Source organism: Streptopelia decaocto, assembly GCF_964273445.1.
Source record: "Streptopelia decaocto genome assembly, chromosome: 18".
NCBI classification, from domain to species: Eukaryota; Metazoa; Chordata; class Aves; order Columbiformes; family Columbidae; genus Streptopelia; species Streptopelia decaocto.
Genome location: NC_138673.1, coordinates 4,854,917 through 4,868,697, shown reverse-complemented (window position 1 = coordinate 4,868,697; position 13,781 = coordinate 4,854,917). Strand labels below are relative to the sequence as shown.

Sequence of the window (13,781 nt, the reverse complement as noted above, 5' to 3'; positions counted from 1 at the left end):
AATAAGGCAATTAAATAAGAAAATTAATTCCATTAATTAAAAATGTTCAGCGTGATGATCTAAGTGAGAATTACAGCTGTATAAATGTACATAAAGCAAAATGTTTTCCTTGACGTGTGCCTTCCTTTAGGAAGGATAAATTTTGCAGCACAATCCACTGATAATGCTATTTTAACAGTATCATAAAGCTGGAGAGAGATATGGAAAGGTCTGTTTTATCTTTTAAACAGAAAATCCCTGATGTACATAGGAAAATTTACAAGTAAAATAGCACCCTTCCCACGAATTCCTTACTGGTGAGCCTGAGCGAGAACTCTGCTCAAGTCAGGAAAGAAAATCATTAGACTTGGCTGAATCCATAAAGCATTGGAGCTGGAGTTTCAATACAGATCATTTTATAGTAAAATTAAAATAGAAGCCCTTTTTAATTATATAAAGTGTGCGCGTTATTACTGGGGAGAGGAATACACGCTTTCCTGAAGAACCATAAAATTGGCTGCCGGGAATTAGACTTCAGCTACAATTATTCTATGGTCCTATAAAGGATATTGAAAGTCTGATAAAATTGCACCCTTGTCATGGAACAGTGATGCTTAATGCTAAATAACCACTCTGCAGCATTCCAGTCATAGCTTTCTCTAAACATCATCGCTCCCTTCTCACACCGAAAAGAAAACATAGCAGGGTTTGGGAGCTACAAGTATACCTAAATATTTGACATTCCAAACGGACAGGTCAAAAGATATGTAAAGCCACACAGAGGCAAAGTAACACAAGCGATAAATGAATACTGATGGTCTTTTCGAAAGGAAAGCCCTCTGTGGATGCATACCCGCCATAAAAGACTACACACGACGGGAAGGAAATTAAAAAAACAATAAATGAAGCAAGGCCCTAAGAGCACACGCCGAAGTCAGCCCTCCCGCGCCGTGACCAGCGCCAGCGCCGCACATTCCGAGTTGCTGTTTTCTGTCTCCCTGCAGCCTGTGCTGAGCACGGTGAGGATCTGTGACGCCTGCACGGCCACACAACATAAGGCATGTGCAGGGGAAGGCTGACCAAGGGAGTGGAGCATCTCCCGTGTGAGGAAAGGCTGAGGGAGCTGGGGCTCTGGAGCTGGACAAGAGGAGACTGAGGGGTGACCTCATTAATGTTTACAGATATCTAAAGGGTGAGTGTCAGGAGGATGGAGCCAGGCTCTTCTCGGTGACAACCAATGATAGGACAAGGGGCAATGGGTGCAAGCTGGAAGACAAAAGGTTCCACTTAAATTTGAGAAGAAACTTGTTCCCGGTGAGGGTGGCAGAGCCTGGCCCAGGCTGCCCAGGGAGGTTGTGGAGTCTCCTTCTCTGCAGACATTCCAACCCGCCTGGACACCTTCCTGTGTAACCTCATCTGGGTGTTCCTGCTCCATGGGGGGATTGACCTGGATGAGCTTTCCAGGTCCCCTCCAACCCCTGACATTCTGGGATTCTGTGAGGGCTGGGCAAGAGAGACTGTGCAGTGTGGAGGAAGGAGTGTAAATTTTGCTTTTGCAAATGAAGGAAAGGAGAAAATTCTTTCTCCTACAAGGAATTACTGACAATGTCTCTCAGGGGTGGGTTACAGGTCCCGACTTCTCCATAAGGCTTCGGTCTGACTCTGCTGTTCAAATATTCATTATACGTCAAACCTTTTGTTAAGTATTTTGAATACAGAGAAATATATAATGTCAACATTTTATAAAAGTATAAGATCATGCACACACACTGTCACATGCCAACAGCTCAGGCCAAGGTTTGGAAGTGGAGACTTGGACTCAGATAAATTTGAGGCTTTTGAATAAAATTTATGTTCAGAATTACACTAAACAGAAATGTGGTGTTGATTTACTTTTCAGTAAGGCTTTGTGTCTTTCAGAAGGTATGAAATTTTGTTCCTCTCCTTTAGAAGTACAAATATTGCTGCTTCTTGATGAAGCTTCAAGATGAATCCTTTTTTGTCAAAAATGTCTGAACCCTCTAATAAACAAATGAGTGAAAATCACACAATATTGTCACAATATAAAATGATTCACACAAACATTAAAATGCAAATGCAATGAACGGTTTTAAGAGAAGTCATGAAATGCGCCTCAGTTATAGTTCTTTCTATTAGAAACAATACTGGAGCGTATCGGTTTCAGAATAAAACCATTGCTCATATTTACGTTATCTAGAGACAGAAAAAAATGCCCAGCAGCATTCACACAAACATAAAACATCTGTTTTACAAAATAAAGAGATAATTTGCTTACCTGGAACATCAATTAATCTCTTATAAACATTCAAGAAGGCTGCCTCTGCTTCTTTGCTTCTTTTACCCAATGCGTCAATCTAGAAGGGGTGATAAGAAAAGAAGCCTTTTAGACTTGTTCCAATACAGCTCTTACACTTGGAGCTCTAAAAATAAATGAATAGATTTCTTATAAAACTAGTTAAGACATAAAAAAAGGAACTCGAGTCTCCCGTGTACAGCTCCTATAGAAGCAGCCTTGTCAGAGTATTTCTGGTACATTTATACTGAATATAATTTAAAGACCCCTTTCAGCACAATAGCAAGCATCAATATTTTTACGAACACTGCTGTCTGTTGTGATTCTTTACTTTAAATCTTTATAAAAAGCAGGGTATTTGCCAGACAGCTTCTCTCCTCAACAACTGTTTTCCTTCCCCACTTAGAAGATCCAACCCAACAACGGGGAACCGGGCACACTCCTGATGTCACGCTTTGCCTTTATTGTGGAAAACATATTTTTCTGTTATTTCCACTGTAAGAGGATGAAAAGATGTACTTGTTGGGCACACTGTGATACCTACCACTAAATAACTGTGAATCTCCTACGTGCAGTTAAGTTTTCTAACGAAGCTCTGGTACAGGCCCATGGAGCCCATCCCGCCTCACAGTCATGAGCTCAAGCCAAGCTCCTCTGACCAACTTCTCTTCCTAGTTTGTAATACACACAATATTATTGTAATCTAAGAAACTGTCAGCCCAGGTGAGGGAAAACACTACCTCACACAATCTGTTATTTTCCCCTAAACCTGTATTTTCATCTAAAACTTCATTTTACAAGGAAAGGCAGCTTTACGAGTCTGAGAATAAAATACTAATCCACAGTGGCTTTTTTAGGGTAAACATGTATTTTCCTAATGTGTTCAGTTCTGGGCCCCTCAGGTCAGGAAAGAGACTGAAGTGCTGGAGCGGGTCCAGAGAAGAGCAACAAGACTGGGGAAGGGACTTGAGCACAAGACCTATGGGGAGAGGCTGAGGGAGCTGGGCTTGTTTAGTCTGGAGAAGAGGAGGCTTAGAGCTGAGCTCAGCACTCTCTAGAACTACCTGAAGGGCGGTTCTAGCCAGGTGGGGATTGGGCTCTTCTCCCAGGCATCAGCAATAGGACAAGGGGCCATGGGCTTCAACTCTGCCAGGGGAAATTGAGGCTGGAGATTAGAAAGCAATTCTTTGCAGAGAGAGTGGTCAGGCATTGGAATGGCTGCCCAGGGAGGTGCTGGACTCACCGGCCCTGGAGGTTTTTAAACTGAGATTGGACATGGCACTTAGTGCCATGATCTAGTAAATGGACTGGAGTTGGACCAAGGGTTGGACTGGATGATCTCTGAGGTCTTTTCCAACCCAGTTCATTCTGTGATTCTGTGATCTGCAGAACTTCAAACGCCTGATGTCAATTCTTAAGTGTATCTGAAAAGCGTTTAATATTATAAAACCATTTAAAGGTGCACACGTCAACATGTACTAAAAAAAGGAAGGTCCTGTCTGAAAAACGTCCTTGAATTCTTTCATTATTGATTCGGTAGATAAGGCAGAAACAATGGCCAGAGTTCAGTGTATTTCAGGAAAGTATCTGATATTTTCTGGGCGGGGGGGTTGCTGCGGGCAGAGGAAGTGCAGGGTGGCAAGGGAGGAAGCGGCCGGGGTGGATGGAGATAAGCAGGAGGGTCAGCGCTGGTGCCACTTGTGTTTACTTCGTACAGAAACGACTTTGCGAAGGATTTGGGGAAAGAAAAAGGAAAAAAAAATAAAAAGCCTACAGTGTAGATGATTAAAATAATGGCGGGAGTCAGATGCGACGTGTATAGATTAGTCTGATGGCTGGTAAGTGACTTGTAGAGATCATTGTGGAGAGGATTAAGGCCAGAAAAGCAAAGGACAAGGACAGTTGTAGAAATTGCACAATGCAGAATGTATAAACTGAGCAAAGGCTGGAGGGGGGGGTCAAGGAGGGAATAAGGACACCAAAAGCATCTGCACGGCATCTGGCAGCAGCGATGAAATCTTGAGAGAGCCGGTGAGAGATTGGAAAGAGACAAGTTGCTTTAACACAATATAAGGCTGTATTTAGAGAAACAACCAAAGTTCTATTTTGCTTCTATCCCCCCTCAAAATTTGGATTAATTTATGTAGCGTGGTGGAGCTGTAGCTTAACTGAAACCTGACCTTATCGCAAATTATTCTAATTTTTAAAAAAAAGGTGTTGGAAAGATGATAAACAAGCAGCAAAAGCCCAAAATGACGGAGGATGTCGAGAGCAGATACAGATTCTCAAGAAATGCTGTTCGTCCTTGTTTAGAGCTCGCCAAGAAAGGCTCCGAAAGGCACTCGCAGGGCATATGACGTGCTGGGGAGCAAGGGATTGATGGTTGCGAATAACCCGTTTATTAATTGGAATTCGAGCAATCACAGATGGACTGATGCTCCTTAGGGAACGAGAACATGAGCAATTCGGTTAGGATTCTTTTTTTCGCACGCCGAGTATTTGAAACCAGAATATGGAACAAACCGCCGGAGAGGTGCTGGGTGGTGTAATTTGGGGCTGAGGAGGATGCGACGGGGCTTTAAGGGGCGAGGAAGAGGAGGCGGCCATGGGTGAGATGCTCCATGGGTACATGGACAGACCGGGAGGCCACGGTAACCATATGTTCGACTGTTGGACTTCGGCGTTCCCACACACGATGTTCTCTCGCTGCTGCTCAGCAGAGTACAGCCAAATCTGAATTACTATTATTAAAGACAATTAGCATTACAGAACGGATTCTGCACTGTATTTTGAAATATTAATTTGCCTCTTTCACGAAAACCAAAGGGTTTAAAATGCTTGCAATTCTGTGCAATAACAGGAGGGATTTGTTTTCCTATTACAATTTTTTCACATTTTAATAAATGGCATTTGTACTTATATTCTCCCTAAGCGTTACAAAAACTATGGTTTATTCACTCCTTATAGTGATTGAAGTATAAAACAGAACTGAAACATCTAAGGACATCAGAGACTTTCTGACAGAAGCGGTTTGTAAATCACTGGAACTTTCACACCTTTTTTCCCCCTAAATTCAGAACCCAAATTCCAAACAATCTCACCAGGCAGAAAGATTGTTTTATCTTTTAGTTGGGCTTAAAAGAAAAAATAATAATAATTTAAAAAATCAATCTGTCTGGTTTAAAGTTATATTTAAAAATGAGCACCACAACTATTTTATATGTTAAAATTCAGGAAAAGCAGCATGACAACTTTAACTGGAAATAAAAAGTAATTAAGCAGGCCAGCTTCCAGCTGCATAAGGGAAGAAGGAAATAAGGGATGAAAAAGACATCAAAAATAGCAAAATGTAAATGAAGTCCAGAACCAGAGAAAACAGAGCACTAAAATGACATGGAAGTTACGTATTCGGAAGTTCACTGAAAATTTTTCAAGTCACAGTAAAATTGGTTCGGAAGCCAACGAGGATGAGCTGCAATCAGCTCACATTAAACCAGTTGTACTACGTTATAAAACTCTTGCTCAACATTTTGATTTGACTCTCAAAACTTCAGGGACCCTGAAAGAAGTCAACTTATAATTACACCAGTGTAGTCTTGACATGAGCCTAGCTCCAAATCTTAATTTATCTAAACCAGGCCCCATTATGTCTTCTCTGACTAGAAAGAAACAGCAGTGACCTCTGTAGCCCCCACCACCCCCATAAACATATGTTCACTTTTAAGTTCTGGCATACTATTTGTCTTGATAATACCACTGGCGCTATACTGAGATAACAGCAATGAGACACCAGGAATCCTCCCTCCCTAGCACGCTTTTCATCTTTAAAATATCACCGGAGCTCTGTGGAGGGAGCCGCAGTGAGAAGTGGTGTGAAGCAGCCCTCCCTTCAGCCGCCTTATTCTTCTACACCAAGTGCTTCTCATGAGTTGTCTGGGGTAGCAGCTTCATCCTGGAGGATGAATGGCCCCCTTCCCCTCCAGAGCGATCTCTCTGCAACGTGCCCATCAAGACCTCCTTGATCTGCTCCCATTCCCCGCTGCTGGAATGGCAGCTGGTTGCCCGATATTCTTCTCTTCAGTGACCAGTGACAGAACCAGAGGGAATGGCAGAAGATGTGCCGGAGGAGGGGTCAGTTGGACATGAGGAAAAGGTTCTTCACCCAGAGGTGCTGGACACTGAACAGGCTCCCCAGGGAGGTGTCACAGCCACAACCTGACAGTGTTCAAGAAAAGACTGGACAACGTCCTCAGACACACGGTGTGACCTGTGGGGTGTCCTGTGCAGGGACAGGAGTTGGACTCCATGAGCCGTGTGGGTCCTTCCAACCCAGGACATTCCACCATTCTATGATATCACTGGCATGCTACCCCAGTAGAACAGACACCCTACTTTCAAAATGCTCGGTCAGAGCCTAATATCTACGACACCTGGCTAAAATCAAAATATCGTCAATCAAATCAGCAGTTTTATCCCCATATTTAGGTGAGCACCGTAAGTCTGGCAACCTGTGTGAGGGAAGATGTTGAATGCAGTTTCACCTCAACGTTGCCCCTTTCTGTTTCAGCTACGTCCAGTCAGGTTCAAAAAGATAAAAGCAAAGTCTGTGGCTTTATTTTGGAATCTATCACTCTTTACGTACTAAGAAATTTCAGCACTGCAGTCTCACGAATACTGCCCTACAAGTCACCAGGGTTCTGCTGGAGGTGGGCAGAAGCGGCCCTGTCTCCTGGGCTGCCGTCAGACAGGAGGCTGCACAACTGTGTTCCTGCACTGGAAGATCAAACAGTCAGATAAAGCTCTTCGCAAGGAAGCTGGAACTGCCAGATGCCGGCTCATTCCGCATCCACACTTCAGTTCTCTGAACTTACAGATATCAGCACATTAACACATTTGCAGACCATGAGAGCGGCACATGGCTGTGCTGCTCCTGACACATCGACTTGCATCGTTAAGCATTGCTGTGTTTTTCTTTTGTTTTTAGGCAACTCGGCATCCCAAAGACAACTCCTGAGCGAAGGGAGCCCATGGCTTTCTGTGCCTGCACGGCACTACTGACATATCGGTCATTTACTTGCAGTGCAATTAACTGCGCACCCAGTGTCTCACACACAGTATGCACAGAACTACGCTAAACAGGAATCCTGCAGTACTAACTCTTCTACTTAACCCCATTGCTCTTCAGCTGTAATTCTCACTCTCATCAGCCACCTCAACACCAGAGATACATCTTTTACTGTCCTGCATCCAGACCTGGAACTAACATATCAACTTAAAACAGAAGTTATTTTCCTGTTGTGATTTTTAATAAATAGATGCCTTAACAAGACACCCATCCCTCTTCATTTGCAAAGCTCCTTTACGCAGCTTTCATCGTATTGTTTTGCATCACAAAGTTTTTCCATTTGTCTTCAAAGAATTGTGCTGCTGAAACGTCACTAAGAATTGTAAGAAACATATCAAACAAAGGGAAGAGCGTGATAACAACTCATTAACACACCATTATTTTAAGCCGTGCTATATTCTTGAATAGCTGCCTTGGACTGGCGGTTATAGCAAGCGTTATTAATGCTATGGAATGGCATCAGTCTTTCTTTGAAGCCATTACAATAGAGCTTGGCTGTTCTTTCATATATAAGTCCATCAATTGCTAAGGTGGTGCCCACAACAGCTCTACAACACAGACGGGGTGTGTGTGCAGTTGGCTTGATTTCCCTTTCCTAAAACTAACAGCCACCTATATTAATAAAGAAAAATGTAACATTAATAAAAATACATAGTTCATCATCCCAGTTAATTTCCTTTGCAGCTGACAACAGAAAAAGTAAAAAACCCTATTTTTTTCTTCGCTCCAATTAAGAGATTTTTTTTAAGCAAAATAATTCCTGGGCAGGTGCTTAAAGCGTATGGTGTGTATTTTAGCTGTGCTATAAATTCTTTGACAAAAATAAGGACTTCACAGGGGGTACAACACCAATCTGTGTGCCGTGCATAGGTGCGCTAAGGGGAGAGCTTGGGAAGAGCCTCCCCAGCGTGTGGGTTTAAGCTCAAGTTAAGAAAGAGCTTTAAGAGGGACTCATAGAATCATTCCGGTTGGAACAGACCCTCAGGATCATGGAGTCCAACCATACGCAGGTTTGCAGGAGTAAACACGCACTTTGCAACACTGCTGAGACAATACGTGAACCTCTGAGAAAAACAGGGTAGACTTAGCTTAGTATTTTCAATTCTGCTTCTCTACACTGTGAAACAGCTGCAACCTTGAACCCTCAAAACCCTCTTTTCCTTTCATGCCCAGATAAATCCTGATTTTCCCAGAGAAACGCCGCTGCCACCCCCCGAGGAAAGCCCAGCTCCCTTGTTCTCACAGGACAGCTTCTTTTCCAATCTTTGATCCTCCTTCCCAGTCCAACAGCCCAGTCCAACGCGTGCCTCAAGACACTGACAGCGGAATGACGCCTTTGTTTAAACAGCTTTTACTCTTTGCCGCCCTGTCCTCAGACCACAGCGACAGCGGGTCCGCTCTCATTGCTGAACCTGTCCCGGGTCCTTCGGTAACCCGTGGCTCCCTCCTCACACCTCCCTGCGTTTCGGAGCCGCGTTTCTCGGCTCCTGCTCCCACGCGACTCCACACCCACCCGTGGGGCAGGCACCGAAGGGAGCAGCTCTGCTCCTGCCTCGGGCTCCGGCTTCTCTTGCATCAGATCTGGTGACTGTGTCGTTGTAGCGTAATTCAGTTCACTGCTTGATGAAAAACTAAGCAAGGGAGGAGAGGGAGAGTTTATTTTCCATCATGCCGGCAAACTGAGCTGACTCACCTTGTGCATGTGCATCAGAACGAGGGACGAGGTGGGTAACCAGGGCTGGGACAAGGACACTTGTATAGCGTGAGACCGGAGTGTCCAGACGTGCGTAGCAAAAGGACGGTCACAGTGCCAAATGTTACAAAAATCCCTTCCATAACTATCGTATCAAACAGTCTTTATAGCACAAAACTGTATTAACTTCGTTAATATATATATTAGTTTACATTATACAGTGTAATGTAATGAGGTAGTAGAATTTTACTGAAGGCTTTGGTATTGTTCATGCTTAAGTAAAACAAACTAAAAGGACAGCCTGGCCCTGGAAATAAGGACATTGCTACGTGGAAGCTCGGTGCTGCCCATGAAGGGTAAAGGACACCCCCAAACAACCAAGATAACACCAGCATCCAAGCCCCTCTAACACATCATTTAAACCTCGCCGAGTTTTCCAGTGTCAAAGGTACGTAACTCTAGCAAGGCTGACTCCAGGATCAATGGACAAGCAGCAAAAATGCTGCAGAAATATAGGAAATTGCAAAGTTTTCCTCTGATTAGTAATCAGTTGTGTGGGTGTTCATGATGAGTCAAATCGTGCTGTACCTGAGCGTTTGAAGGGTGTAAGGCCCACACGTTAAACCACACTTGGGGTGCCCAATTTGGCTGGGACACCTCATGGGCATGAATAATTATTTACCCTTGTAATTCTGTACTTTGCACCCCAGCTTCTCTCCTGGTCTGCATGGGCCAGTTGCTAATTTTTGTAACACAAAAAAGGTAAAACACATAGCAGGAAGTAAGAAAAACATGATCTCCAAACAGGGGATGTGTAGATCCCCCAAAACTGAAAGAACAGCTTCTCCTCCTGCCTCTATGAACGCTGACCTGGAACACCTGATGGCTCTTCTCCCTTATGGATGAACCAAATTTGTGTGTTTCAAAAATTAGGGCAGAGGAATCCTTCCAGGAATGACTCAGTAACTGCCTTGTGCAAAATCCACCTGCCCATAAATACCAAAATGTAAGCTTTTGCTAATACTTTACACTGAGCTTACCGTCTTGCTTTTCCCTTACCGCAAAACAAAAGCAGACACCGGCTTGTATAGAGCCTCATAGTAATTTTGTAATAAATACAGGAATAATTCTATATTTGGAGAAACAGGGACTGGGTTACAATGACACTGGGCAGAATTTGGCGCCTGGCACAGCCCTCCCGTCCCCGTTCCTTCCAGCACACTTCAAGCTCTCTTTTTTGAAAAGGATGAGAAGCTCCTCCTGACACTGTGAACTCAAACAGTGCTGCCTGTCTGAATTTTGCATAAATAGTTTCCCAGCACTGCGAGCATTTCACCCAAACGTGTGGCAGCGGCATAGCGGCCTTAATATAGACAGCCCACCAGCTGCCAACAGAAACTTCAGCACTTTGTCAGTTATATAAAAATAAAAGGATTTGGGGCTGATCCTCCTCAAAGTTACCCTGGTAGTAAGTGCGATCTCAGTAGAACTTGCCCGCACACAGGATGAACCTGGAAGAGCTTCAGAAAGGGGCACGGTGCTTATTGCTTGATTTTGGTGGTGGATGTCGCGTGTGGGATCTTGCCCATTATCTCAATAGCAGACGTTTGTCCAAGAAGGTATCAATATAGAAGGAGAGATACCTATAGGAGGGGCTCTGACTGTATTTGAGAGTTTCTACATCCCTGGCCATCAGCCTGGAGCTCAGTGTCTCTTCCCTCGGAGCTGCGACAGGCTCATCAGGGAGAACACGTCTGCCCCCGAGATGCTGAAGTATATTTAAATCACCTTCCTCAGGAAAGATGTTGTTTAAACTGCAATCAAGCCAGCCAAAAATAAATAAATAATCGTTTACACACTTGTGTAAACAAGGAAATGAAACACTGCTGAGCTGCTGCCACCCCAAACCACGCTGTGTGCCCCCCCGGACCCGCCGGCGCGGGGAAACAGAGGGAGGCGAAGCGCGAACCCGGCCCCGCGCTCCCGCTACACAAAGGAAATGACCCACCGCCCACACCCCACAGGGTGGACGTTAAAAGAAAACAATTACCCTCGAAAAATATTAGATTTGCTCCATTTTGTTACGCGGCGTGGTTTAATGGGACTCTCGTTGAAAAGCAGGAAAGCTCTGGGCCTAAATCAGCACGGCGCGGGCCCCGAATTTTGATGTATGCTGTTGACTTCCCCAACACGGAGCAATTTGTAATAGCTTTGCCACGCTGTTGTTTTCAAAGCTCCTGCTACATCACAAGCATTTATTTCTGACCACAAAATTACATTTATTCAACAGAAAGCAGCCCAGGGTCTTTAAGAGGTTAACTTCTGGAGTGCTTGGCTGCTCTCCAGCCTCTGTACTAGAATCAGCGCTAACGCAACAGCACCCAGGCCAGCCGTGATTAATAGAGTGCTGAATACGCTGCTTTCCACATACACACACTTTTCATTCCCTTGCTTCCATAGATCACGGACTTATCCTCAAAATATCTGACTGAAATTGAATTTGGCTTCTCTCTCAACCGTTCATTTCCTATGTTATGCAAGGTTATATCCTTTTCTGCATGAGCAGAACCAAACCAGCTGCAGCTTTTGAGAGGAAAATGTGTTTTCAATTATGAAGCTGGCCTGAATATCGAACCGCAGTTCTGCTGCTACTCTAATTGAGCCATCATGGAGTGAACCTGCAGGAAAGAAATTGTATTAATTAGGTTTGTAAATTTAACGTAAGGAAATTAAAGGGGATTATAAAAAAAATAGTATCGGCTCAGGAATACTCCTTCAAAATGCAGAAGGAAAAGTAGGTCTGAAGTTGTTTAGGCACACACATTATTGGAGCGCATCTTGAAAGGCACCATTAGCAGTTCCAGCACAACGAACTGAGCTCCCGCTTCTGTTGTCTGCATATGGAACATTATTAAATTACTCTGCTGACCAATTTAATAGCTTAAAGAGCAATTCAGCTAAGCGGGGAGCCAGAACGGTCTCATTGGAATGGCAATACCGCTAAAAGTACTCGCTTTGCGAGAAGAATATGAGAACTAGTTTTCGCAGAAATAAAGTCCAGTGTGTTGTTTTGGAGTATGTGCCTTCCAGGTTCTCCAAATGAGGGATTATTGCATTATGGTTGGACAGGACTGTTATACCACATGAAAAGAATGCTAATGACCTCAGGAAATCCTTCCCCAGCTTTAAAATACCTATTTGATGACTTCACAAATACGGATTCCAACATTAGATTTCCATACCACAACTGTATAGTTCTGTAAATTAATATAGCCCAAGAACTTTTTTTTTTTTTTTTTTTTTTAAATATTTAATGCACAAATATCCTTCCAGTGCTGTAAACATGGTCGTGCACAACAATCTACCTGGAACACAGCTTATTTAGGTGGTTGCTTGAAGGAATTCCTTGCCAACTTGCAGATGATATACAATCGCTTTATTATTGAATGATAAAGCTCTTTAGCCTTTGATGATTCTGTCGTGTATGTAGCCCAGCATATGGTAGGGAAACCACTAATAAGTTGCATCGTCAGGTTAATGGTAAGAAACACAAACAAAAAAATAGATTTAATATTAAAAAAAACAGGAATTTCACACGTCCTCAATGAATGAGTTCTAACTGTCTTGCTCACAACAGCATCTTCACAGCATCCAGACCTTAAATCTTCCCGGAGAGTTAGGAAAGCTACCCACAAAAATCAAACGAGCAATACCAGCAGCTTTGAATCAGACACAGCGTTCTGTTCGTTTATAACAAAGAACCAAACAACCAAAACAACCTGCATTCAAATAGCCATTAAAACCCTAAGTAAGGAAAAGGTACCATAATAAAATTATACCACAGTGATGAATGAACAGGGTCTCAACATTGAACTGGGAATGCATTTTAAAATTTGTAGCATGCTAAATTCCATTTCATAATGCTTTTAACTGTCAGAAAAAAATCCAGTTACTTAAAGCACCGAAATCTATACAAAAAAAGTTATTTCCAACTAGTAATGGAAACCTCATATTTGATAACTGGAACAGTTTTCATCTGAATGAACAAGATAAATATCCGTGGAATATGGAATGTTCTAGTTTGGGGGGTTTATTTATAAATTCATATTATACAATGGGAAGGGGAGGGAAAGTATCAACATCCATGCTCAAACTGCAGAGAAAAATTGGCTGAAGTGACCCGTGGATTTATTGCAAAAGTGAACCGGCCGCAGGTTTACAAGCAGCCGTCCCGCAAAGCGTGCTCGGGAGGACATTCAATGTGCGAGCCGTGGTTCACCTCCCTCCAAGTCACGTCAGGCTCACCCAGGCGCAGTTCAAGGGCAGTTTAAGTCAAGCTCAGCTGGCACAGCCACACTCCTCGGCCTTGGCTTTGCTCTCCTGGCCTCTCCCCGGCAGGAGCAGCGAACCCACCTGGCACAGAACTCGCCAGCAACGCAGGTGGGGAGCCAGTCCCAAGGCAACACCCGTGGAAAGCAGGAAAACAGCTCTTTGCACTACTTCTCTGCTTTATTTACTTACTCCTGTTATTGTTATTTTAAAAAATATCCCAGTCTGGGTCTGTGTAGTAGAAGCGGGGAATCTCTTAGGAGCAGATCATTCCTATTCCTCCTCCCGCTCACATCCCAAACACTGTGTGACCACAAGGTCCCTCTGCCACCCATCCCGGG

General features: G+C 43.7%; 1 protein-coding gene across 8 annotated transcripts in view; it reads right to left on the bottom strand.

The window, feature by feature from the left end:
• Positions 1-13,781, bottom strand: part of CUX1 (cut like homeobox 1) — a 262,345-nt gene that overhangs the window by 144,225 nt on the left and 104,339 nt on the right. For all 8 annotated transcript variants that reach the window (XM_082068464.1, XM_082068458.1, XM_082068459.1 and 5 more), the window contains exon 4: positions 2,276-2,354. In XM_082068464.1, the coding sequence (XP_081924590.1) occupies positions 2,276-2,354 (79 nt within the window). The remainder of the gene's footprint in view (positions 1-2,275; positions 2,355-13,781) is intronic.